Here is a 26,229-nt window from a genome sequence, read left to right as displayed (position 1 = left end):
CTTTTCTTTGATATCATTATTGCTCAGTTCAGTTCAATTCAGTTGCTTAGTCATGTCTGACTCTTTGTGAGTAGCCAAAGAATTATACCACCAGCTGTTTCTTCACGTGGAATACGGTACTATTTCTGAAATTCTGCATAATTTCTAATATTTTAAATGGTAAAGAAAGGGCATGCACCAAGCTGAATGTAGTGAGTGACTAATTTGCTTTTGCTCAAGAGCCAGCTTTTTGAGACTGTAATTGTGGTACTTTCGCTAATGTCTTATAAGATACTCAATGATGTGCTGTTAGCCCTGAACAAGTTTTCTGTACAATGAGTGCGTGACAAAAGTACTATTTAACACGACAACTTTTAATGGGCAGCCACAACCAGGTGAGTGAATACAAACGGTTAAAACTGCTAGAAAGTGGGAAGGCAGATGGGCCTCAACTACAGTACCTGCAGCAAGGACTGGAGATGCGTAGGTTTCTACATGCAGAGGTAAGCAAGGGTTAGGTACCTAAAGCTTTCGGATGAAAATCCTGGAAAGGGCTTGGGCCCACACTTATGTTATTCTTATTATAAATAATAACAACAATAACAACCATGAAGAAACATGCAATTAGTCCGGAAAATAAAACAAGTCTGTCCAGAGTATCATAGTGTCTAGACTATAAAGTCTGATAATTTATGTTGTCAGATTCCCTTATTACTAAATATCTCATTGAAAAATTATTAAAGAATTACTGGCAACTATACAAAGCCTTTGCTGGTACAGGCGTTACAGTATGGGTACCCATCTGGTAAAGAAAATATCACCATCCAAACATCTTAAATATCAGTATCTAACATCGAAGTATCCTAAGCCAATACTCTTAAACTGTTTTATCCAAAGGTACTCTCATCATCTTACTCTATTACCCTAAAATCAACAGTCCTTTGAAAAATTGTAATATCCTTCATATTAAAAAAATCCAATGCTGTAGAAATCTCAAAAATGGAATGTTAGTCATGTTAATTATCTAAAGAACTTGGCTTCATGGAATAGCTTTTGCGTATTTATTGCTCAGATGGGTTCAAAAAATTCTTAAACATAATGTGGCAATGGCTTTCATACATCTGTAACAGAGTATCACTAATAAAAATTTATTGGCATGAAATACTATAATTATGGATGTGTAAAATCTTTAAATCTTAAAGCCTCTTAACATAATCATGTATATCTATGTACAAAACATACATAAACTTCACTTTATTTAAAACATATGAAAGAGGGAATTTCAAATCACATTAAACATAATAAATATAGAACTTGCTTTGTTAAAAATCTACAGTATACATTCAAGGAAAGGCTCAACTTCCAATGCCAACTATGTGTGAGACAAAAGTAAACATTTACAATATCAGTTTCCTAAAAGTGCTATTTTTAATACCTATAATAGGAAGCTCATTCTAGTGCTTTGTTTCCATCCAAACATGTATACATTCCTTTATTCACAGAACCAGATGCTTCTGTTACTAAAAATACATATCCAAAGTTTTTATATCCTTTCAAATAGATTTAACATTTTAGCTCTTTGGGGGAGGAACAGGGAAGTCCAAACAAACAACACAGACCATCTTAAATGATTAAGAGATCACTGACTTTATAACACGCCCTGTTTCAACTCAGATGTGAAATCTGATGACCATGTTAATGGAAAAAAACTCCCTGTTCATACATCTAAGGTAAGTCATCCTTCTCTACATGAGAATTTGTGTAGGCCAAGGAGCATCCACTGTAGCAACCTTCCTGTGACCCAGGCCTTGACGACATGCTCCACTTCTGATTTGTACATTCTCTTCCAACCTGATTTGGCTTAGTTTCTTCAGTGGTGATATTCAGAACGTTGATTGAACTGCTGGGAAAAGAAAGGCAGATCTTATTCATTATCTCCTCCTCCCTTCATACCTTAGATATGCCTGAATGTCTAAAATTTGATTTCTCCCTTGCCCCATGCTAAACAAAAAATTTGAGGACACGCTGGTCAAGAACATACAAGTGCTTTAACATGGTCTAGTTTAATTTATCACTTTGATCTATCCACCTATTTATTTATCTGTTCAGTATACTCTGAAGAATGGTACCCGACCAGAGCCTAAGGTAGATAGATAACATGTGAGTTTTGAAAGCTAATGTCTCCCATACCACAATATCCTAGTCTTTTTATGCTTTCTTCACTCATCGATTTGTTCATGCACGCTTTCATCCTCCATCCATTCAGCCATGCAGATATTTAATGAGCGCCTACAAAGTAGTTAAGAGTCCAGACCCGAACAGATGGTTTAGGTTCACAGCCCAGCTGGACTACCTAGTACATCATTTCTGGCAAGTTAAGCCCTGCTGTTCTTCAGCTTCCTCAGCAGTAAAGTGGAAATAATAACAGAACCCATAACTCATAGGCTTGAGGTGGAAAATAAATGAGTTAACACACACTAAGCACATGTGATGATGCTCAACTAACTTTAAGTGTCAGACAACAACAATTTAAGTGTCTGAACCCTGATACAGCCCCCTAGCTTCAGAGATACTGTCTGAGGTATGCTCTGCAACCAGCCTCAAAGCAAGGAAATTTAGTTAAATGACTACTTACAAATCATGGGGCTGAGCCAATGAACAATACATTTTTATCAACTGAATAGCTTAATTTTTTCCATAAAACTTATTTTTCCTAAATATTCATTTTTTGGTGTGACTTTGGTTAATAACCTTATAATGTGGCAATCCTTAAAAAAATTAAGTTGCTTCAATTCTAAAACTGTAAACCAAAAACACTGACAATTTTATACTTATTTGCTTTAAATAAAAAAAGGCACTTGCTTATAAATCAGATTCAGAATCCCTGCCATCTCAGATGAGATTAGATCAATGGTGAACTAAGTTTCCTACATAACTTAGAACGTGAGTTACTTTGCCGTTACTTTGCTGTAACGTGAGTTACAGCTGACATGTAAAATTCCACTTTACAGTGGAGGAGGAATGAGGATGTGCTATAGAAATTAGGCATAAATACTCCTAATTATTTTGCCATAATCTGATTATAAACCCAGATCCAAAGTGCTTTAAGAGCAGGAATTCAAATACACCAAATAATTAAACATTTCAAGGACAATGTCAAGCTGCACAGCTTCTTGCCTGATAACTAGTCACATGACTCTTATTTCATCCTCAGAGGCCAGCAACTGGAAATAGCTTAACGAAATTTTCTTAAGCTCCAAAATTCTGTTTCTATGCCACTGATACTGTTCAGTGTAGCTCTTGGGATACAAGAAACAGAAAAGCATTTTTATAATCCATGTATGCTTACATATATTTTTATTAGCTGCTACTGAAGGTTTACAAAGGACCAAGTACTGTTTTAAGTGCTTTACATATTTTACATTTACATACGTTACTGACACTGAATCTCACACAGTACGCTTAATGTAGGTACTAAATGTTGGCCTTTTTATTAAACACAGAGTCTTCAAAGAGTTATAACGAAAAATAATTATGTAAAAAAGTAAAAATTTTAAATATGTAAATATAATTGAGGCAACTAGGCTACATTCTCTTTTAGGTACAGAATGCATTATAAGCATACTTCATTTTATTGCATTTCAACTTACTGTACACTTTGCTGATATTGTGTTTTTTACAAACTGAGGGTTTATGGCAATCTTGGGTTGTTTTTTAGTGATAAGGTACTTTTAAATTATGCTAGGTACATTGTTCTTTAAATACACTGCTACTGCACACTCAGTAGATAACCATACAGTATAAACATAACTTTTATATGCACTGGGAAGCCAACAAGTTTGAGTAACACACTTTGTTGTGATACTCACTTTTATCGCAATGGTCTGGAGCTGAGTCTGCAACATCTCTGAGGGCTGCCTGCATTTGTAAATTGTGACTAGAATGTGTATCTAAATCTATACACAGAGTTCTGATTGGTCAATTTGGGGGTTTCATAACATTCTACACATATACTCTGAGCTTACATTATCTTTTGATTGTAAATTAAACAAACTTTAACTTCCCACATTTAACCCATCAGTCAACCCACTGGCTCTAACTGCAGAATACAGCCTAAATCTAAGCACAGTCCTATCTTCAGGTTATGACCCTAGAGTCCAGATGACCACGTCTCTCATGTCCACTCCACTGACGTCTTCTAACTGGGTCTCCTGGCTTATGCTACTGGCTCCTACAATCTGTTTATCACATAATAAAAGGAAGTAATCTTTTTAGAACTTAGATTTTTTTAAAATCATTCTCTCACTTATAAGGTCTCCAATTGTTTTCCAATGCCTTAGAACAATCCTACTTACAAGTACAGACTAACATAGTTTACAAATGAAATCTTAAGTGCATCATAGAGGCGGAGGTGTCAAGCACAGCAGGGTTGTATACAAACATATTAGTCATGAGTTGATAGCTAATGAACCTGGGAGATGGGTACACAGGGGCCCTGACTGTATTCTCTTTATATCTGTATATATTTGAACTTTTACATAAAATATTACCTCTCACCTTCACACCACTTGGTTTTGCTCGCACAAACACACCTGTGTCCTACCTCAGAGTCCCTACACTTGCCTGGAGGGCTCATCCCCAAGTCTTTTTTTGCCCCTCCATATTTTATACTTAGAGCCCTAATCCTTTTAACAGTCAACTATAAAACAGAGTGCCTTGTCCTTTTCTAAAACTTCACATTTTTGTTTAAAAATTCTTAAATTTTGTTTCAAAACTGGGCAATTATTGGTTCAAGGGCTCTTTGGCCTCTTTGGCACTCAGCTCCATGCCAGTCTGCCACTGCACAGGCCACGTGTGCTGCAGCCCCGGCTCCTGCATTCTAGATGCCTGGCCAAGTCCAGGTGCCATCATCTCCTACTCTAACGAAGAGGAACGAGATCATGCCACACTTTGCAACATAGCCCTTTGCTCTTTTCTGTTCTTCTCTATCTCCCTAGGAATGTTCCATCTGCTTAGTTCAAAATTAATCTTGAAATAGGCTCTAAGGTAGTGCTGATATTATACCTTAGAAAATGATTTAACAACTTAAGACCAAGGAGAATACGGAAATGCCGCAGTTAAAAGCAGTTATCTGGCTTTCCTGGGGGTGCGGAGCAACTCTGCCTGTCCTGTCACCCTTGGACACAGATCCTCGTCACCAGTCAAGGGAAGGCAGCTTTTCTCAGGTCTTTGTCCTTCCACATCCATAACATGGGCATACCACATGAGACGCTTAAAGAGGTACTCTACAGAAACTATCAATGCAATATCCTTCTATTCAATACAATTAAAATAGTAAGTAACTCCTGAAATAAGATTGTACTTTAAGTTGTATTTTACCCATGAAATAAAAAGAATCACATATATATATGACTCCGCTCCCAGAAGACAGGGACCAGAGCTACCTTGCTTACTACTGTATTCCCCACACTAACAGGCATCTCTATGTAATGGATACCCAATAAATACGTGTTCAATGAATGAGTCAGTCTACTCGGTTCCTCTTCAGAGCCTTTACTATTGCTCATCCTAGACAGGCCAACTCTTCTTCACAACGCCTCTCTAGCACTGCAACAAGTGTGTGAGGAGATCCCCTACAGGCCAGTACCTATGTTCAGATGCACAAGAACGTGTCTGGCAAAAGTCTGAAGTAGAAGGAGAAGCAGGAAGAGACTTAGTCAGTTTAGACGTGCAAACTGGAGACCCACTAGGCACACCGTGAGGCTTCTTTTGCCGTGACCTCGAGTGTAATGTAGGGGTGTCCCGATCAGAACCTGTTAAAAAAAAAAAAAAAGAAGAAGAAAAAGAAGGAAGAAAAAAAGGCAGTACATATGAGGAAGCATTACTAATAAATACAGTGAAGGTAATCAACTAGGATCCTAGACTAGGTTCATTTGCAGCTCGAAGGCAGGCGTGAGAACAAGTTAATCTGAATATCTTCTGTACATGAGTGTAGTCTAGCTACTCTGGTGATCTTTGCTATATTCAGTCCACAAACATTTAGGAGGATCTAGTTTAAAAAATATTTCTAGCTTGTGGATTTTCAAAACTTGACATTACACTCACAAAAGTTGTTTTGGGTATGCAAAGTCCTCCTGTCATTTCTATTTTGGTTACAGTAAATTAAAATATCAAAGTTGACTTTTATTCCAATTAGAGAGTTCTTACTGGTGACTGCTAAAGTTATATATTAATAACCTACAGTACTTTATTTACATGTATTTTCAGATTAAAAAGCTTACGAAGTACTCACTTCCTGAGAAGGCACTGAAAAGTTTCACATTTTCTGAGTTCTGGTGGTCAAAGGTAGTCATATTTAAAAACTGTTGCTTTAACCAACTGGCTCTTTCTTCTTCAAATGCCTTTCTCTACCGTAACAAGCAAACCAAAGAAACACTGGTCAATATTTCAACATTCACACAGTTGCCATTTCACACGGTTTCTCTAGGTATTTGTACTTGCTCTCTATCTCTATATATTAAGTCAAAGGAATTAACCCTAGAAAACTAAATTTCATTTAGGAAAGCTGTTAAAAATAAAAATTCACCTGTTTCTCCTAACAAGTCAACTACTATTTTCACATCAATTCTGAATAAATTCAAGAGTATAACACAGAAAAATAAGCACATTAGCATAACTTTAAACATACAGAATATCAGCATAACTTGTGAACATACAAAATATGGTAAATATAAGATTACAAGCAACAGAAAAATACCCCATTGTAAATGAATCACTTGGAAAAAAAAAAAAAGGCTTCATTGAGCTCCGCAAGCCACGTCCCAGTGCCTAGCAGCCATCATCACCTGACCACAAGAGGGCGTATGTCAAACCTCCCCTTTCTGAATAGGGGATGGATCCTAAATTCTCCCTCACCTCTCAGGTCTCTGTTTCAGGTAGATGCTCAAGCAGAGAATGGGGAGTGGTATGCAAAGTAACAAGAGTATCTCTTGGACTGGCACGGAGAGAGGTGAGGGATATGAGCTCAGAAACAGAGGTGATCCCATAAGACGGGAGAAAATGCTGCACAAACTGTCTATTTCCTGAGGAAGATAATAGCTATAGATAACATAAGAATTTCATAATAAGGAGGAAGGCCATGTCAGCTACTTAAGATAATATACAGTATTTCATTCATAAACATTAATACAAAATCATGGATCACCAAACATTTGAAGAAAAATAATAGCATAAAAGAAAAATGCCAGGAGAAATAAAGAGAACTGGCCATGGGTAAAGAAAGTTCAAGGCAAGTTTCTTTAAGATAACACAATATCAGACAGGTTTACAAACATCTGTAAAACAGAATGCTAGACACAAAACAAAAAATACACTATAAAACTTAAAAGATAAATTATGAAGCAAAAACTCAGTGCATGAAGTGAAAAATCAAACTGACCTTGCTGAATACCAGGTTGGTGATGCACAAGATAAAAAGAGAAAATATTCCCGAATTCGGAACATAAAGTCAATCTATAGATGTAGTCAGAAGGCCAAATGTTTGTCTAGCAGAAGTTCCAGAATGCAAGAGAAGTCAGAGAAGGAAAAAATACAGAATTGAAGAAAATATCCCTAAACTGAAGAAATACAGCATCTTCAGGTTAAAAGGAGCTACCCAGACCTACCCTGGTAAAATTTCAGAACTCTTAGTTTAAGAACATAAAATTCCAAAAGCTTCCACAGAGGGGGAAAAACACAGCACAGCTATCTAAAATTAACGCAGGGTATATTATAACTAGGCTGCTCATGAGCAAAATCAGACAATGGAAGAATCAGGATAACTCACAGTTTTGAAAGGAAAAGTTGGAAAACAATTCTATATCCAGGCAAACCAATCAAGTATGAATATATTTTTGGATAGTCCAGAATTCAGAGTATTTTTCACTCACACACACTTATGAAAAAATTACTCAAGAAGGTAACACAACAGATTGAAAAAGGAACCCAAGAAAGAGAATATGAGATAGAAGTTGAATCTGATTCAAAAATCATAAAGAAAGTACACACAAAAAAGTCAAAGAATTTACTACAGATTCTCTTCTGTGTGACAGTCTTAACAACAAAGAAGACTACACAGAAGTGTCCAAACATATTACTGGCTACAGAATGAGTATTTATGTCATCACAATGTTACAAATGTTCTTTTTGGTTTTCAATTCTTACATCTCCATCTTGGACAAAGTACTTACACTTGAATTTGTATCAAATATCAGAATATAAATGTGGTAACACTTGACAGTGAAAAACAGCATCACGGACAAAAACTGGGGAGTGGAGGGGTAAGAGCAGTGCAACAAGGATAACTACAAGGATGCCCTCATCTTTCATTTCAGGGAGAAACCTATCCTGTCTAACGCTGAGCAAACATGAAATGGAAGCATTAAACAAAGTAAAAAAACCAACCAGGAGAACCAGTTCTTTAAAAATTAGCTTAAACAAGTAACAATATTATGAAGAAATCATATGTATATGAGAAATAGTTGTAGACGGGAGGTATGGTAAGGGTACTAAACTCCTTGTGTTTCATAGTGGGGAATCAATAGGCTGACTGTAAGGAAAAAGGCTGAATTTTATTCAAGTTAAAATAGTTTTTCCCAGAAGAATCATAAACCTTCAATAGTGGTACCTCTGAGGAATGAAATTGTGAGAAGAATGAAGGATACTTTCACACCTTGTAGCTTTTTGGAATGAGTTTCTTTTTTTAAATCATGTCCAGACATTACTTCTCTAATTTTTGATAGGGAAATAATGCATGTAATACACTACTAAATAAAAAAGCGAGCTGTTGAAGTGCACACACACACAGTTCATCATCCCTGGGTAAGGCAATGGCGAGAGAGACTTTCATGTATACTGTACTCTCCTTTCCCTTAAAAATAACCCAAGACACTCTCTCGGTTGAACTCTCTCTTGACTTTACATCTACTAACAGCAGAGAGATGACAGATGCCTGAAAGAAATCTCTTGTGTGAAGCTAAACTTTTAACAGTAGAAAGCTAACCAAAAGGCATGACAAATGCCTAGTTTTTTCAATATAAAAATTATTTTCGATTCCCAAATCTGAAGGCAAAATGATATACCTCTATGATAGCTTCCATTTCAAGCTATTTTGTGAAATCACTGGTAAAATACTTAAGGAAATGTACAGCAAAGAAACAAAAATCTGAAGTTCAATGCAGTCTAGTGAGGCTTCTCCAGGACCTTCAAACATTCTACAAGGAAGGCCAATTGCTTAAAATACCTCCAATCCTAGGCGAATAGCTGCTTCTGTAAAGCTTCGTCTTTCCTTCTCGAAATTCTTTTTCTGCTCTTTAAATAGGGACCATTCTTCTTTGAGGCGTTCCTTTTCTTCCAGCAAGTAACAGTCTCGTAGCAGTGAAGTGGTGTCATCATCACATGCAGTAGCGAGCTGCTGCTATTAAAGTTTAAAACATAGTAAGTTCCAGAGGGTCCCTGCAACACCCCAACAAGTTGAAATGAAAGCAAGGGAAAAAAACAGGCCAAACTTCAGGAGAAGGAGAGAGATGATAAAGAATCAGAAAGTCAATGGAAATGAGGAGCCTCATTTCCCAAATGCTTCTACTCTAAAAGGCAGAGCATCAACTAATGATGCTTTGTGGTCTACCTGCTAGCAAGCAGAGAACTTAGACTGTAAAACATATCTTATGAAATAAAGGAGTAAAAATCTAGTAAGATTCAATAAAATTCTGACCCTTCACAGGGGAGAACAACTTTAAAAGGTGTCTTGCATTTACCTGTAAAAGTTGCTGCTGAGTTTTAATCATCTCTTTACACTGCTGAATTTCTAATTCGAGTTTTTCAGTTTCTTGTTCATGGTCTTGTCGTGAGATTACATCTTCATCGTTAAAACCTTCTAAGTGTACCTTTGAAACTAACACAAAACCAATAATTTGACATAAACCTTACAGTCTCCATTTTAGTTTATGGCATTTGGGGACATATATTTAAAAATCAAGAAATAAATTTAAAAATCAGAAAGGTTTTCCCTTTCTGGAATCTCAAAGGTTTTCTAAAAGGTAGTTATTTCCTTTGTCCTTTAAAAATTCCACTAGCTATAATAAAATAGAATAAAAGGTATATTATTTTAACACTAAAAAATTTTTAAAAGTAAGCAGCTGTAATGAGTTCGTGGTAACTACAAATTCATGCTATTTCTGGACTAAATGATATCCTTACTTTACAAAGTTCTATTTCCAACATTTAACTTGTAATTTGTATTTATTCAAGATCATGTCCTAATTAGAAATGTAAACCTATGTTCCCAGAAAAATTAACATTCATAAACTATACTCTTTTGACACTTCCTCAAAGATTAGTGCAAGATTACAAATCTTGCTGTTATTAAATTTGACAAATATCAGGTCCAAAAATACTTGCTATTTACTAATAGACAGTGATAACTGAAATCAACAAAATCTCATGTAAATTAATTTTGATATTCTAATTGTTCTGACTTCACTTTTTAAGACAATTAGCACTGAGATTGTCATTTCTGACCATTTAGAATAAATTTTCTTTAAGTAGACTGCATTTACTTAACAGACATCTTAATTTTCTTGATTTAAAAACATGCAAACTTGAACAAATATAAAATATTAAGGATATACTCATCAACATCAATCTACTATGTATCTATAATGACAGGAAGTGGTTATCTAAAAATAATACACTGTTGAGTGAAAAAAGAACAGTGTAGAAAAAAACAAGTAATACTCAATTTATGGTTTGTAGACATTTAAAATAAGTATTTTGCTAATGCAGAAAGGTCTAGAAAGGTATGCACAAAGCTGTTTCGTGTTACACATAGGGAACAGAGACCTGACTATTCTCTTGGGTTAGCCAAAAAGTTTATTTGGATTTTTCCATAAGATCTTCAAACCTGAACGAACTTTTTGGCCAACCCAATACCTTATATACTTCCTGATATTTTGCATCAAATGTCTATTATTTTGAAAACAATTTAAAAATGAATTATTCACAACCTAAGAATATGCAAGTATCTAGGAATAATAAGAAAAAGGTTTATATTTATACTAAAAATTATGATTAATATTTCCTGATTACCAAGATACAGTAAGAGACTCAGTTTACTTTATTCAACTGTCTTCTGCACTCAGAATGGATGGACATAAGATGGCCTTTTTTGAGAGATTCTGAGAGCAAAGCATATTTTCTCAAATTGCACATCTGGAAGTAGCAGAATTTTGCTTTTCCAATTGCCAGGCTAAGCTAAGGACTTTAGTCTGAGCCCATAACATGACTTTCCAAGTCAGCTTCCTGAGCGTCACAGCTTACTCTATGTGCATTCAGGTGGTACTTACCTTGGTTATCAAGTTTTTCTACATGACTTTTCAAAATTCTCCACTGTTTTCTGATGCTATTGGTAAGCTGCTCTCTCACAGTCTCACAGGAAAGGTCCCATATACTCTCTCTACTCAGTTCCCCAGCATCCTCTTCAATATCAGAGATAACCTACAAGTGGCCAGAGATGAGAGGGAAAGACCAATATCTTAAAAATGATTTGAGACACTCAGACAAAAATCATCAGACTGACGGTCAGAGACATGTATCAAAATCATTTCTATGTTGTATGTGCAACATAAATGACCTAGTTCTTAACATAAATGTCTTGAGAAAAAATAATTAATACTGGAGATAGAAATTCCCCAATTCAGGTCTCTTTAAACCTGAATTTGAAGCCAAATATAGTTAGTGACAAAGGCATGGAGCTGTTTGAGGAAGAGCCTCACAACCTATCTCATGCTGTGTGAGGTGTTTTCACATGTCAATTGGTCCTCAAATCATGTTAACATGTGAGGAAACTGAGGCTTAGAGAAGTAGACTGACTATCCCAATGTCACACAGCTCTAATCCAACCTGCTTCCAATTCTGGCTGTTCAGACAACTAAAACTGTGAAAAAAATCTCCAAAGTAAAAGCAACTATTAATTCTATTTTTCTCAAATACTTTTAAAAATGAAATTGGAAATATTTTTCTCTGTATTCTACCAGGACATGAAATCACTGTAAAATGTAGCAACCTTTACTGATATGATCAAATAGAATCAAAGCAGGAGAAAGAACACTGGGAAGCAATACTAAATGTATACATATCATAATAACCTGCATCTACATAAAATGGTCCTAATTTGTTATTAACATTCAGGAAAGTAGATATATATACTTAACTAATTTGAACAATAAATATCTTGTTGGAGGAAAAAAGAAGAAAAGAGAAGATAAAAACAAAGAAGGGCTGATTAGACTGTTTCCACATGCAGACAGCAGAAGTGAGGTAGTGACGGAGTCTGAAGAACTGTATCAATATCTGAAGTCAGCAATGGACTGACAGAGGTCAGGGTCTCCTAAGGGGCACAGATGAGGGGAAAGCCCAGGGTATGGCTCACTATGACTCTGGTTCTTGCCGATCAACACTCTGGAGCAAGCTGACAATTTTTCCAAGGAGCTACACCATCTCCGCTATACATTTCAAGGAATACCAGAACACTATAAATTCATTATTAAAATTAATAATTGCCAGATTGAGTGTAAAACCATTAAATGAAGATTAAAAACACACTTAGAAAAAAAAAATCACCACACTTAACTTGAATTTTGGGTATATATTTTGGCTACAATTAAGTCAGCAAAATAAAAAATGAAAACTTGGATGCTAACTAGGCATTTCAAAGTTAGGTTTTACTAATGAACCAAAATCTTTCCTTACAAGTAAGGAATAGCTGAATTACTTTTAGGAGAAAGTGGATCTAGAGAAAGATCTTCTAAAAATAGAAATACACTTAAGAGATTATTGTTTCTCCAAACTTCAGCATTTGAATTATGGAAAACTATACAGGATACTATCATTTGTATTAAAGTTTTAAATAAATTTTTAAAAGATACTTGCTCCTTGGAAGAAAAGCAATGACAAACCTAGACAGCACATGAAAAACCAGAGAGACGTTACTTTGCCGACAAAGGTCCATCCAGTCAAAGCTATGGTCTGGTAGTCATGTATGGATGTGAGAGCTGGACCATAAAGGAAGCTGAATGACAAAGAATTGATGCTTTTGAACTGCTGTGTGTTCAAGAAGACTCTTGAGAGTCCCTTGGACTACAAAGAGATCAAACCAGTCAATCCTAAAGAAAATCAATCCTGAATATTCATTGGAAGGACTGATGTTGAAACTGAAGCTCCAATACTTTGGCCACCTGATGGCAAGAACTGACTCATTAGAAAATACCCTGATGCTAGGAAAGACTGAAGGCGGGAGGAGACAGGAATGACAGAGGATGAGATGGCTGGATGGCATCACTGACTTGACAGACCTGAGTTTGAGCAGGCTCTGAGAGATGGGGAAGGACAGGGAAGCCTTGTATGCTGCAGTCCACGGGGTCACAAAGAGTCGGACACAACTGAGCGACTGAACAATAACAACAACAACTATCATTTCAGAAAGACCTCCTTCACTCACCACCTACTTTTGCTGACTACAAGTTGGTAGAGAGGTGAGGAAAGGCTGGGCCCAAAACTGAAAAACTAGAGGAGTTATAGAAACGATGCCAACCCTGGCAAAGTGTGAGTGAATTATGAACTGACCCAAAGTGACGGAAAACCTTTCATAGAAAAGGTTAATTAAGGGAATATAAGATGTCAACATCAAGCAGATCTCAAATTGCAGAGTCTAAAAGAACATTCAGGTCCTTCTTTAAAGAAGAAAAAAAAAGGTAGAAGATGAGCTTATCAGTTGGACTGATTTTTGATACTAAAAAATAATCCTCAGATACAGGTTAAAAAGGGGCTTCCTAGGTGGTACTAGTGGTAAAGAACCCGCCTGCCAATGCAGCAAACGTTAAGAGACATGGGTTTGATCCCTGGGTCAGGAAGATCCCCTGGAGGGAAAGCACAGCAACCCACTCCAGTATTCTTGCCTGGAAAACTCCATGGACAGAGGAGCCTGGGGGGCTACAGTCCATGGGATCACAAAGAGTTGGATACAACTGAAGCAACTTAGCATGGCTCAGCACATGTTAAAAACAAGTTTGGTGACTTAACTGGTAATTAGCACTTTCCATCAAAATCGTCATTTTCACATTTTAGTTACTAATGTGAACTTGCCTGAATTTAAATGTCTATGTAAAGAACTAAGTTTAAAAAACTTTTCACCAATATGTGACTTGTTATTTTCAGACCTCTACACATTAGGCCCTTATCAAATGATTTCCCTAGGCATTCTATCTCAAAAATAGTGACTTTCAAACGTGACTTTCTGTGATGCCTTCCATAGTTGTTTGGTTTATATACTGTACCACCCTGCTGCTGCTGCTGCTAAGTCGCTTCAGTCGTGTCTGACTCTGTGAGACCCCATAGACGGCAGCCCACCAGGCTCCCCCGTCCCTGGGATTCTCCAGGCAAGAACACTGGAGTGGGTTGCCATTTCCTTCTCCAATGAGTGAAAGTGAAAAGTGAAAGTGAAGTCGCTCAGTCATGTCTGACTCTTAGCAACGCCATGGACCACAGCCTACCAGGCTCCCCTGTCCATGGGATTTTCCAGGCAAGAGTACTGGAGTGGGTTGCCACTATGTACCTGTTAATGTGTATAATAATCACTTCTTTATACACCTATCTCTCTCAAAAAGAGCTTCTTGCAGGATGCAATGGTCTGAATGCTTGTATTCTCTCAAAACTCGTATGTTGAATTCCTAACCTCACAGTATTAACAGGTGGGTGATCTTAAGTGATTAGATCATGAAGGTATAGCCTTCATAAATGGGGCCCACCAGATGAAGACAAAAGTCAGCAATCCAACCAGGAAAAGGGCCCTCATGGACACCCACTCTGTGGGCATCCAGAAATTACATTTCCAGTCTCCAGAATTGTGAGAAAACTTTCTGTTGTTTATAGGCCAACCAGTCTACGGTACTTTGCTTTAGCAGCCTGAACTAAGACAAAGGAAACAGTCAAAATCTTCTAAGCTTTTTCTTTCCAGGGATTAGAACACATAACGGACATTCAATAAATTCATGGACTACGTGATCATTTGGTTCCCAAAGTTAATAAGAGTTTCACTCTCTGAAAAGTAAAGCCTGCTGAAGTTACTGAAAACTGAAGCTACTTAAAGGACACTTGGCACAATGCTTAGAAGCAGGAGCTGTGAAATGAGTGAGACAGCCTTGGATTCAAACTCTAGTTTTATCATATGTTGACACTGAACTGGCTTTTGTGCCTCAGTTTCCTCACCTATAAAAACAGGGACAATTACAATACCAAAGCCATCAAATTATTGTAAGACATAAGTGAGACAATGCTTATGAAGTGCTTTTCAGGGTGCGTGGCACAGATTGAGTCCCCAGAAAATCATTTCCGTTATTTCCCAGGGCGTGTCAGGAAACAGAGGTGACATTTTTTGGGGTTGTCAGAGTGACTGGGGGTAGCACAGCAGTCCAAAATACCAACAGTGACCCATGTACTGTTTTACTTGTTCTAATGAGCAATCTGAAGACTGTATTAAGAGAGCAAAGAGCCACTTACAGTTCCTGTACTATCATCTGCTCTTTCTCTAGGTTTCTGCTTTTGGGGAGAAAGAAGAGAAATCATTTCCTTTTTCATTTGCTGAAGAACCTTCTTAAGTTCAGCATTTTCCATTAGGATTTGTTTCTGACGATATTCATAATCATTCAAGAGAATTTTATACATTTCATCTTCATTCCTGAGAAAGAAACTGACAGTATGAAAACGCAGTAGAGAAAGGGAAGTCTGGTGAAACATGTCAGTTTTGATCGTGCTTTACCTGGCTTCGGTTTTACCCGTCCTCCAGGAGCCTCTTTTCCCATCAGCTCTCCCCACGTAATTTAAAACTTCCATAGCTACAAACATGAACACAAAGAACAAAACCAGTGCTTACATTACATGTTCAAGTGTTTAAAACCCTAACACTCTATATGCATGAGGGACATAAGTTAACCTGGTACACAGGTTAGGATTTGGGCTCAAACAGCCCAGAGTTTAAGCTTCAATTCCATCACTCATAAACATCTTGGCAAGTTAACTGCTAAGCCTGTTTCTTCATCAATGGGGTAGTAATAATGAAAGTACCTAAGAGCTGTTGTGAAGATTGAAAGATACGTTAAAATACTTAACATAGTAAGTACTTACTAAGCGTTAATTATCATTATTAAATTTTATCATCAGTGTTGACAAACTATGGCCTGTACACAACTGCCTGATTTTTTTAAATTAAATTTTTATTAGAACATAGCCTCACCATTTGTTTACTTATCTTCTATAGCTACTTTTGCACTACAGTGGCAGAGTGACAAAAGACCATAGAACGCACAAACATCAAAGTATTTACTATGTGGGAAAGTATTTACTCTACAGAAAAAGTCTGCCACGCCCTGTATCTTGACCACCACTGACATCATCATCAAAGGAGTCAAGGTTCCTAACAGTATTAATATGTCCTCTGTCCCAGGTGGAGATGAAAGCAGTTGACATAAAAAGGAATAAGATGAGAGTAAGTATTGTAATTTTAGAGCTGATTAAGAAATCATTACAGAATGGTCACTTCCAGTTGGGCTTGGAACAAGAAAAGAACTAGATACCCATAATAAAATGGCTCTGCTACAGAGTTAAATATTTAATAAAATTCTCTAAGTGTTACATTTTATACTTCTAGTATTTCATCCTGCTCTCTATTTCTTTCATGAATAAGAGGTTAACCGATCTTAAAAAGCATTAAGTGTCCAAACTGATGAGCTTAAGATTTATAATCTCAGAATACATAGGTTTCTAACCTTGTCTTAATTGCTAATTATTACACTTTCATTTTCAATTAATTTTAAACTAAAATGTTCAAATAACTGTAACACTGCTCCTGTACTGAATGACAGTGACACAGTCACCACTGAACCGCTTGCTGGTAACAGGCTTAGCCACCATGTGACAGCTTGAAACATCTGCTCATCAGCTGTTGTATGCAAGTCCAAGTTCAGAATAATGTATAATGTGGGTTAGATGACAGTGTATAGTCCACTGGAAACCACTCTTCAATAAATCAATGCACAGATTTCCTGTTCCCTGAATCTTGGCAGGCCTGCATAACTTTATCTGTGTGGCTCTACTTTTGTGTCTGCAGTTCTGTTTTTTTGATGTATAGTTTATTTACAATGTCGTGCTAATTTCTGCTGTACAGCTAAGTGACTCAGTTACACACACATATACGTTCTCTTCCGTATTCTTTTCCACTATGGTTTACCCCAGGAGATGGCATATAAACTGTGCTCTACAGTAGGATCTTCTTGTTTACCCATTCTAAATGTAATAGTTTGCATCTACTAACCCCTCATTTCCAGTCCATCCCTCTCCTTCCCACCCTTCCCTTTGGCAACCAGAAGTCTGTTTTCTATGTCTGTGAGCCTGTTTCTGTTTTATAGATAGGTTCATTTGTCCCATATTTTAGATTCCACATATAAGTGATATCATATGGTATTTGTCTTCCTCTTTCTGACTTACTTCACTTAGAATAATAATCTTTAGTTGTATCCATGTTGCTGCAAATGGCATTCTTTTTTATGGCTGAGTAGTGCAGTTCTATTTTTTAATCTACACTATTTACCTTTTGAAAGCATGCATAAACAGATGAAGTGGTAAATTACAGTTTCAAAAGAATAATAGAAAAAAGTATACTTTAACAAACTTTAACTTTCACTGTCAAACTGTACTTCAAAGATGCACAGCTAAAGTAACTGAAAAGAACTCCAAGTGACATGAATGATTTGGCCTGATGAACAATTTTATGAAATTAACCAAAAAAAATCACACTTTTGGGACTCAGGAACTGATCCTAATTTTAATATTATCACAGTTCTTTGCTACGAAAGATTAGTGTGTCCTCTGGCTTAGCTTTCTTCTGTGGATTAATCCTACATCTGTCATGTTAAAAAAAATACATGCAATTCTTATATGCAACTAAAGTAGCAAAGCAAAATTACTATTTTTCAAGTAACCAGTTGTCTCAATTTCTAGTTCATATGGATATATACCATCTACAATCAATTATATAAAGAATGAAAATGACACTTCAGGAATTACTGAGCTTAATCCCTCTACATTTCTTAGCATAATACTAATTTATTTCCCTTTGTTTTATCTTAGCCAGCTGCTTTTTACCAATTTTTTTATCCTTCTTGTTCATAACAAGTTGATGTAAACGTTCCTTTAGTTTATTATATTCACGCTCTTTTCTCTTCATATCATGATTATATTGAGTAGCTCGACTTGCAATGATATTTTGTAATTTCTGCACCTAAAAAAAAAAAAAGCATTTCCTATTAAATGAGTCCCTTTTGGATTGGTAAACTCAGTTAAAATTTACAAATTCAAGAGAGAGAAATCATCCTAGAATTCAGCTCCTCATAGAATAGTTTAAAAATTACAGGATTATTCTTCCTTCTCTATAACCACTGGAAACCACTCTTTAAAACATCATTAAATAAAGCATATAAAATGTTTATTTTTTAATTCTGAAATTTCCAAAGCTTCTAACTCTCTAAATTATCTTCTACACCTTTCACCCTAGATATACAGATTTTGATCATTTAGAAACCACAAACTCTTATGGAAGTATTAATGTGATTAAAGCTTCATTTGAAACAAGTAGATCATTTGTAAGGACTTCCTTTTACCACTGACTTGAATCATTTTATTCTTTCTCAATCTGTGACAAGCCCAGTTAGTCATAGCATGTGGCAGCAGATAAACAGGTTTGTTTTTCTCTGATCAAAAACAGCTCTCAAATTAGAGTGAGACAAACAGCAGACAGAATCTGGTTCAGACATTTGCTAAGTACATATTACATGCCAAGCACTACTGGTCAATGTTTTTATCTGCTATGACTGTTTAGGCAGCCCTGGATGGGAAGTAAGTTCTATAAAGACATTCGTTATCTCTGCTAGAGATGATCATGTTTAACTTAGTCTTTACTAAAGAAGAACAATAGTCAAACCATTTCAAGTATAATCAACAGATTAAGTCAAAATTTTCCATGAAGTAACTCAAGGAAAAGTATACATAACCTTGTGGTTTAGGTAAGATACTTCATTACCCACTTACTAAATATACTACTACATAATCAAACATGGCAAAACAAACCTGTTTAAATCAATGTAAGGTTCTTCAAGAAATATGCTCCCTTAAAAGTCTAATTATCATCAAAGCAACATATACAACACTGAAAATGGTCTGCTTTTACAGTGATCACATGGTCAGAAATCAAAACACAGAGCAGTAAAAACCTAGTGATTTCTTCTTATATAAATTCAGACAATTTCAAATGCATTATTAGTTCTATAGGTCCAAATACCAAGTAATCAATAAAGCAAAAATGAGATTAGAATTATAATGTCTTCAGCCTAGAAATCAGATTTTTAATGTGAATTGCTTTTTTCAAACAGTAACTCGTGTGTTCATTTAGCCAAGTAATTGTCTCATTAGATGGACAATGTCAATATTTCAGATAGTTCAGGAAGAAGCATTCAAGTAAAGCATTCAAGTAAAGGTATGACAGAGAATAAAAGATCTGCATTTAAAGCACGCTTGTGTCTGACAAAAAGTGGCCGTGCGTGTTGAGTCCAGGATGGATGGTATAGAACACTGGATGTCACGAGCTGTGCACTGACATACTAAGCCAGATAAACCCCTAGGGGAGAGGGAGCTGGAGAAGGTTCCTGACCTCTGAGTATGATACAACACTATATACACAGAGGTCTGCCACACCAATTTGACACAGGATGAATAAACGGTTCTTTCTTGTTATAAAGTTAAGTGACCGTTACGGTCACCTCAAATTACAAACAACAACAAAAAATTCACTTAAACTTTATCTGCAACAACTGACAACTCACCTCATCTTTCTCATTTTTCAGTAGCTGATGCAAATTCCTATTCTTGCATTGTAATTGTCTGTCTCTTTCCTGAAGACCAATCATTTCTCTCCTGGAGGTTTCCAGCTGTTCCTAAAACATTCGTATGCAATTTTGACTAAAATTACCATTGGATTCAGAGCAACTGAATCCTTAAAAGATTAGTAAAAACAAGTTACATGTACTAGGATTTGTTACCTAAAATTGAAGTTTAGCAGCACACAAAATACTTAAAACAATTATTATAAAGCTTGATACTATAGTTACAAATTTTAAATTTGGATAGCAAATTTTAATTTAAATACCAATTTTAATATATATGCAAAAGACCTTCAAAGTGGATCCTTCAAAAGGCCCTTCACCTATTCCAGTGATATTGCCACTGAACATTTTCATAATTTCCTTTTAATACTTTTTAACACTTCTATGGCACACTCTTAAGAAAGATCCAGAAATGATCTGGAGCTAAGTCTGAAGACAGGTGACTAAGCAAATATAACACTCCCGGTCAGAAAAGGTGGGACTGCAGCATACCAGTCCTGCCTTGCAAACAATAAACTCTCTCAAACTCTTTCCCCAAGGGCAATGGCAGCATTGCCAGAATCAATATGGGATTAAAATGTGTGTGTGTTAGTCACAGAGTCGTGTCTGACTCTTTGTGACCCCGTGGACTGCAGCCTGCCAGGTTCCTCCATCCATTGGATTTTCCAGGCAAGAGTACTAAAGTGAGTTGCCATCTCCTTCTTCAGGGGATCTGCTCGACCCAGGGATTGAACCTGGGCCTCCCACATTGCAGGGGGATTCTTTACCATCTGAGCCACCAGTGAAGCCCTGGGATTAAGATGTTCACTTTCAATTCATTTCACACATTTCCAGAGGAACTGTGCCAAAGTATGCATGAAGCTGCTAGAGTATTTTTTAAATCCTCTAATCTTTTAAAATATAAAAGGCACTCAAGTGATATCACAACTAACCACAAACAACTTGCATGATCTCCGTAACAGTGGACCACAAGAAAAATTTAGGAATATAACTTAGATAGCTACAAGGTTGCCAAAATTTCCTGTCATGCTTAAAACTTCCTATCGTGCCAGACCATCTGGCACTGGGCCAGCTGACATGTCCCACACACATCAAATCAGTCATCCACTTTACATGAACTCACCATCTTCTCTGCAAATCTATTTCTTATCCCAGTGAATCATACCACCATCATCAGTAAATTCAAATCAGAGACCTGACTCTCTTTTCCCCAAATTCAATTTTTCATAAAATTCTACTCATTCTACTTCTTGAGTTTTCCTCATGTCTCACTCTTACTCTCTTCACTGGCACTTTCTCAGTTCAAGCCCCAAACACCCCTGGACTGAGCAATTGCTAAGGACTGCTAAGAGATGACCTTTTCACCAGGCTTTCTGAGCCCTTTTCCTCCATTTCTCTCTTCTATACCTCCTCCTCTAATCTCTTCAACCAACTTCAGATGGATAGTCACATGATTCCTTGTGTTTACATTCCTTGGTGCCTCCAGGTTTCTGCACAATGCCTTTCACCCCTGGAGACAGCGTCCCAGCCCCTGTCTTACTATTCTTCATCATATATCACATAGATCAGCCTCTACTGAGCTCTTTGATGTTCCCTGAAAGGAAAATACTCTTATCTCCATGCTTTTATATGGCTCATACGCTCTGCCTAGAATGGCTTTCCCAACACGAGTGAATTTATTAATTTATTTCTTTTAATTGGAGGCTAGTTATAATTTTGTAGTGGTTTTTGCCATACATTGACATGAATCAGCTACGGGTGTACATGTGTTCCCCATCCTGAACCCCCCTTCCCACCTCCCTCCCCATCCCATCCCTCAGGGTCATCCCAGTGCACCAGCCCTGAGCACCCTGTCTCATGAGTCAAACCTGGACTGGTGATCTATTTCACATATGGAAATATACATGTTTCAATGCTAGTATCTCAAATCATTCAACCCTCGCCTTCTCCCACAGAGTCCAAAAGTCTGTCCTTTACATCTGTGTCTCTTTTGCTGTCTTGCATATACGGTCATCATTACCGTCTTTCTAAACTTCATATATATGCATTAATATATTGTATTGGTGCTTTTCTTTCTGACTTACTTCACTCTATATAATAGGCTCCAGTTTCATCCACCTCATTAGAACTGATTCAAATGCATTCTTTTTAATGGCTGAGTAATAGTCCATTGTGTATATGTACCACAGCTTTCTTATCCATTTGTCTGCTGATGGACATCTAGGTTGCTTCCATGCCCTGGTTATTGTAAACAATGCTGCAATGAGCATTGGGGTACACGTGTCTCTTTCAATTCTGGTTTCCTCAGTGTGTATGCATAGCAGTGGGATTGCTGGGTCGTATGGCAGTTCTATTTCCAGTTTTCAAGGAATCTCCACACTGTTCTCCATAGTGGCTGTACTAGTTTACATTCCCACCAACAGTGTAAGAGGGTTCCCTTTTCTCCGCGCCCTCTCCAGCATTTATTGTTTGTAGACTTTTTGATATCAGCCATTCTGACCAGCGTGAGATGGTACCTCATTGTGGTTTTGATTTGCATTTCTCTGATAATGAGTGATGTTGAGCATCTTTTCAAGTGTTTGTTAGCCGTCTGTATGTCTTCTTTGGAGAAATGTCTGTTTAGTTCTTTAGCTCATTTTTTGATTGGGTCATTTATTTTTCTGGAATTGAGCTGCAGGAGTTGCTTGTATATTTTTGAGATTAATTGTCAGTTGCTTCGTTTACTATTATTTTCTCCCATTCTGAAGGCTGTCTTTTCACCTTGCTTATTTATAGTTTCCTTCATTGTGCAAAAGCTTTTAAGTTTAATTAGGTCCCATTATATTTATTTTTGCTTTTTTTTCCATTACTCTGGGAGGTAGATCATAGAGGATCCTGCTATGATTTATGTCAGAGAGTGTTTTGCCTATGCTGTCCTCTAGGAGTTTTATAGTTTCTGGTCTTATGTTTAGATCTTTTATCCATTTTGAGTTATTTTTGTGTATGGTATTAGAAAGTATTCTGGTTTCATTCTTTTACAAGTGGTTGACCAATTTTCCCAGCACCATTTATTAAAGAGATTGCCTTTTCTCTATTGTATATTCGTGCCTCCTTTGTCAAAGATAAGGTGTCTATAGATGCATAGACTTATCTCTAGGCTTTCTATTTTGTTCCATTGATCTATAATTTGTCTGTGTGCCAGTACCACACTGTCTTAATGATTATAGCTTCCTAGCACAGTCTGAAGTCAGGCAGGTTGATTCCTCCAGGTCCATTCTTTTTTCTCAAGAATGCTTTGGCTATTCAAGGTTTTTCGTATTTTCATACAAATTGTGAAATTATGTGTTCTCTGAAAAATACTGTTGGTAGCTTGATAGGGATTGCACTGAATCTATAGATTGCTTTGGGTAGTATACTCATTTTCACTGTATTGACTGTTCCAATCCATGAACATGGTATATTTCTCCATCTATTTGTGTCATCTTTTATTTCTTTCATCAGTGTTTTATAGTTTTATATATATAGGTCTTTTGTTTCTTTAGGTAGATTTATTCCTAAGTATTTTATTCTTTTCACTGCAGTGGTGAATGGAATTGTTTTCTTAATTTCTCTGTTTTCTCACTGTTAGTCTATAGAAATGCAAGAGATTTTTGTGTGTTAATTTTATATCCTGCAACTTTACTATATTCATTGACTAGCGCTAGTAATGTTCTGGTGGAGTCTCTAGGGTTTTCTATGTAGAGGATCATGTCATCTGCCAACAGTGAGAGTTTTCCTTCTTTTCCAATCTGGATTCCTTTTATTTATTTTCCTTTTCTGATTGCTGTGGCTAAAACTTCCAAAACTATGTTGAATAGTAGTGGTGAGAGTGGGCACCCTTGTCTTATTCCTGACTTTAGGGGAAATGTTTTCAATTTTTCACCATTGAGGATAATGTTTGCTGTGGATTTATCATACATGGCTTTTATTATGTTGAGGTATGTTCCTTCTATTCCTGCTTTCTGGAGGGTTTTTATCATGAACGGATGTTGAATTTTGTCAAAGGCTTTCTCTGCATCTATTGAGATAATCATATAGTTTTTATCTTTCAATTTGTTAATGTGGTGTATTATATTGATTGATTTGCAAATACTGAAGAATCCTTGCATCCCTGGGATAAAGCCCACTTGGTGATGATGCATGATCTGTTTAATAGATTGTTGGATTCTGTTTGCTAGAAATTTGTTAAGGATTTTTGCATCTATGTTCATCAGTAACACTGGCCTATAGTTTTCTTTTTTTGTGGCATCTTTGTCTAGTTTTGGTATTAGGGTGATGGTGGCCTCATAGAATGCATTTGGCAGTTTACCTTCCTCTGCAATTTTCTGGAAGAGTTTGAGTAGGATAGGTATTAGCTCTTCTCTAAATTTTTGGTAGAAATTCACCTGTGAAGCCATCTGATCCTGGGCTTTTGTTTGTTGGAAGATTTTTGATCACAGTTTTGATTTCCGTGCTTGTGATGGGTCTGTTAAGCTTTTCTATTTCTTCCTGGTTCAGTTTTGGAAGGTTATACTTTTGTAAGAATTCGTCCATTTCTTCCAAGTTGTCCATTGTATTGGCATATAGTTGCTGATCGTAGTCTCTTATGATCCTTTGTATTTTTATGTTGTCTGTTGCGATTTCTCCATTTTCATTTCTAATTTTGCTGATTTGATTCTTCTCCCTTTTTTTCTTGATGAGTCTGGCTAATGGTTTGTCTATATTATTTATCTTCTCAAAGAACCAGCTTTTAGTTTTGTTGATTTTTGCTACAGTCTCCTTTGTTTCTTTTTTCATTTATTTCTGCCCTAATTTTTTATGATTTCTTTCCTTCTACTAACCCTGGGGTTCTTCATTTCTTCCTTTTCTAGTTGCTTTAGGTGTAAAGTTGGGTTATTTATTCAATTTTTCTCTTGTTCCTTGAGGTAAGCTACATAGAGTTACATAGAGAAGAGAAGAGGGAGGAGGGAGATAGAGGTGACCAAGAGGAGAGAGGGGGAGTCAAAAGGGGAGACACCAATCTAGCCAGTAATCAGTTCCCTAAGTGTTCCCCATAGCCCAGAACACCCAGAGAGATTCACAGAGTTAAGTAGAGAAGAGAAGGGGCAGGGAGGAGATAAGAGGTGACCTGGGGGAGAAAAGGGAGAGTTAAAAGGGGAGAGCAATCAAGCCAGTAATCACACCCCTAAGTAAAAACGGGTACTGAAGTTTAAGATTCGTAAAGGTACAAAATTGATACCAAAAAGCAAAGATTAAAAATCTAGAGTAGATGTTAGACTCTCAAAAATACAATATTAAAAATACAAAACAAAATCAATCACAAAAATTATAAAAAATATATATATGGATTCATTTTGATATTTGGCAAAACTAATACAATTATGTAAAGTTTAAAAATAAAATAAAATTAAAAAATATATATATATGAAATTTGCTTTAAAAACAGGGTCTTTTTTTGCAATAGTAGGTTATAAAATTAAAGGAGTAATATAGAACTTAAAAATTTAAAAATTTGTTTTTAATTAAAAAATTATAATAGTAAAAATATATCTAGAAATTTCTCTGGAGCTGTTCAGGGCAGTGTGAGGTCAGTTCAGTTTCAGATAGTTCTTTCCAGCTTATACTTCTTCTCAAGGTCTATAGGCCCCTTCCAAGCTTTAGTCAATGCTAACTACAGGGTTTTAATCTGTTGCACCTGTCACTTCCAGAGTGGTTCCCTCTTCTTTGTTTATTTTGGTTTCCTCTGTTTGCAAGTCTCTTCAGTGTCTAATTTCCACCCTGACACAAGGGGGCGCAGGTGGTCACTTATTTAGGCCCACTTTGCTGTGGGAGGGAAGAACACTGCAAACAAATATCAGTGGCATGTGTGGGGAGTGCTCGCAGTGTATGGATCACACTGGGTTTGCCCCAGCTCACAACAGAATGTGCTTTCCTGGTCTACACTGCTGAGGCTCCAGGTTGCTCTGCAGGGGAACTGTCTAAACCAGGCCCTGCATTTCCTGCACTTCTCAGGTCTAAGCTGCTCAGGTTCATGTTCTCATGTACTCCACAAAGTCACAGACTCGGTTGGGTATGCATTTTGTGCCCTTCCCAGGTCCGAGCAGCTCAGGTGGCCAGATGCTTGGTGTGCACTGTCCCAGGTGGGCTGTGCATCTTAATCACCTCCCAGGTCCCAGCAGCTCGGTTTCCTGGTTATGCCGCGAGAACACTTTCTCAGGTATGCTGTGTG

General features: G+C 36.8%; 1 protein-coding gene across 12 annotated transcripts in view; it reads right to left on the bottom strand.

The window, feature by feature from the left end:
• Window positions 1–332: 332 nt before the first annotated feature.
• Window positions 333–26,229, bottom strand: part of SSX2IP (SSX family member 2 interacting protein) — a 58,061-nt gene continuing 32,164 nt past the window's right edge. For 6 of the 12 annotated variants that reach the window (XM_061411423.1, XM_061411421.1, XM_061411429.1 and 3 more), the window contains 10 exons: window positions 19,944–20,054; window positions 18,211–18,346; window positions 15,830–15,905; window positions 15,571–15,748; window positions 11,361–11,511; window positions 9,774–9,910; window positions 9,260–9,433; window positions 6,272–6,386; window positions 5,627–5,792; window positions 333–1,882 (listed from right to left, as the gene is read on the bottom strand). In XM_061411423.1, the coding sequence (XP_061267407.1) occupies window positions 1,705–1,882; window positions 5,627–5,792; window positions 6,272–6,386; window positions 9,260–9,433; window positions 9,774–9,910; window positions 11,361–11,511; window positions 15,571–15,748; window positions 15,830–15,905; window positions 18,211–18,346; window positions 19,944–20,054 (1,422 nt within the window). In that variant the 3' untranslated portion in view covers window positions 333–1,704. The remainder of the gene's footprint in view (window positions 1,883–5,626; window positions 5,793–6,271; window positions 6,387–9,259; window positions 9,434–9,773; window positions 9,911–11,360; window positions 11,512–15,570; window positions 15,749–15,829; window positions 15,906–18,210; window positions 18,347–19,943; window positions 20,055–26,229) is intronic. The other 6 variants (XM_061411425.1, XM_061411431.1, XM_061411430.1 and 3 more) reach the window with 3 other exon arrangements.

The sequence above is a fragment of the Bos javanicus genome, chromosome 3, assembly GCF_032452875.1.
Source record: "Bos javanicus breed banteng chromosome 3, ARS-OSU_banteng_1.0, whole genome shotgun sequence".
NCBI classification, from domain to species: Eukaryota; Metazoa; Chordata; class Mammalia; order Artiodactyla; family Bovidae; genus Bos; species Bos javanicus.
Note: the sequence above shows the minus strand (reverse complement) of the source record. Positions and strands in the feature narration are given on the sequence as shown.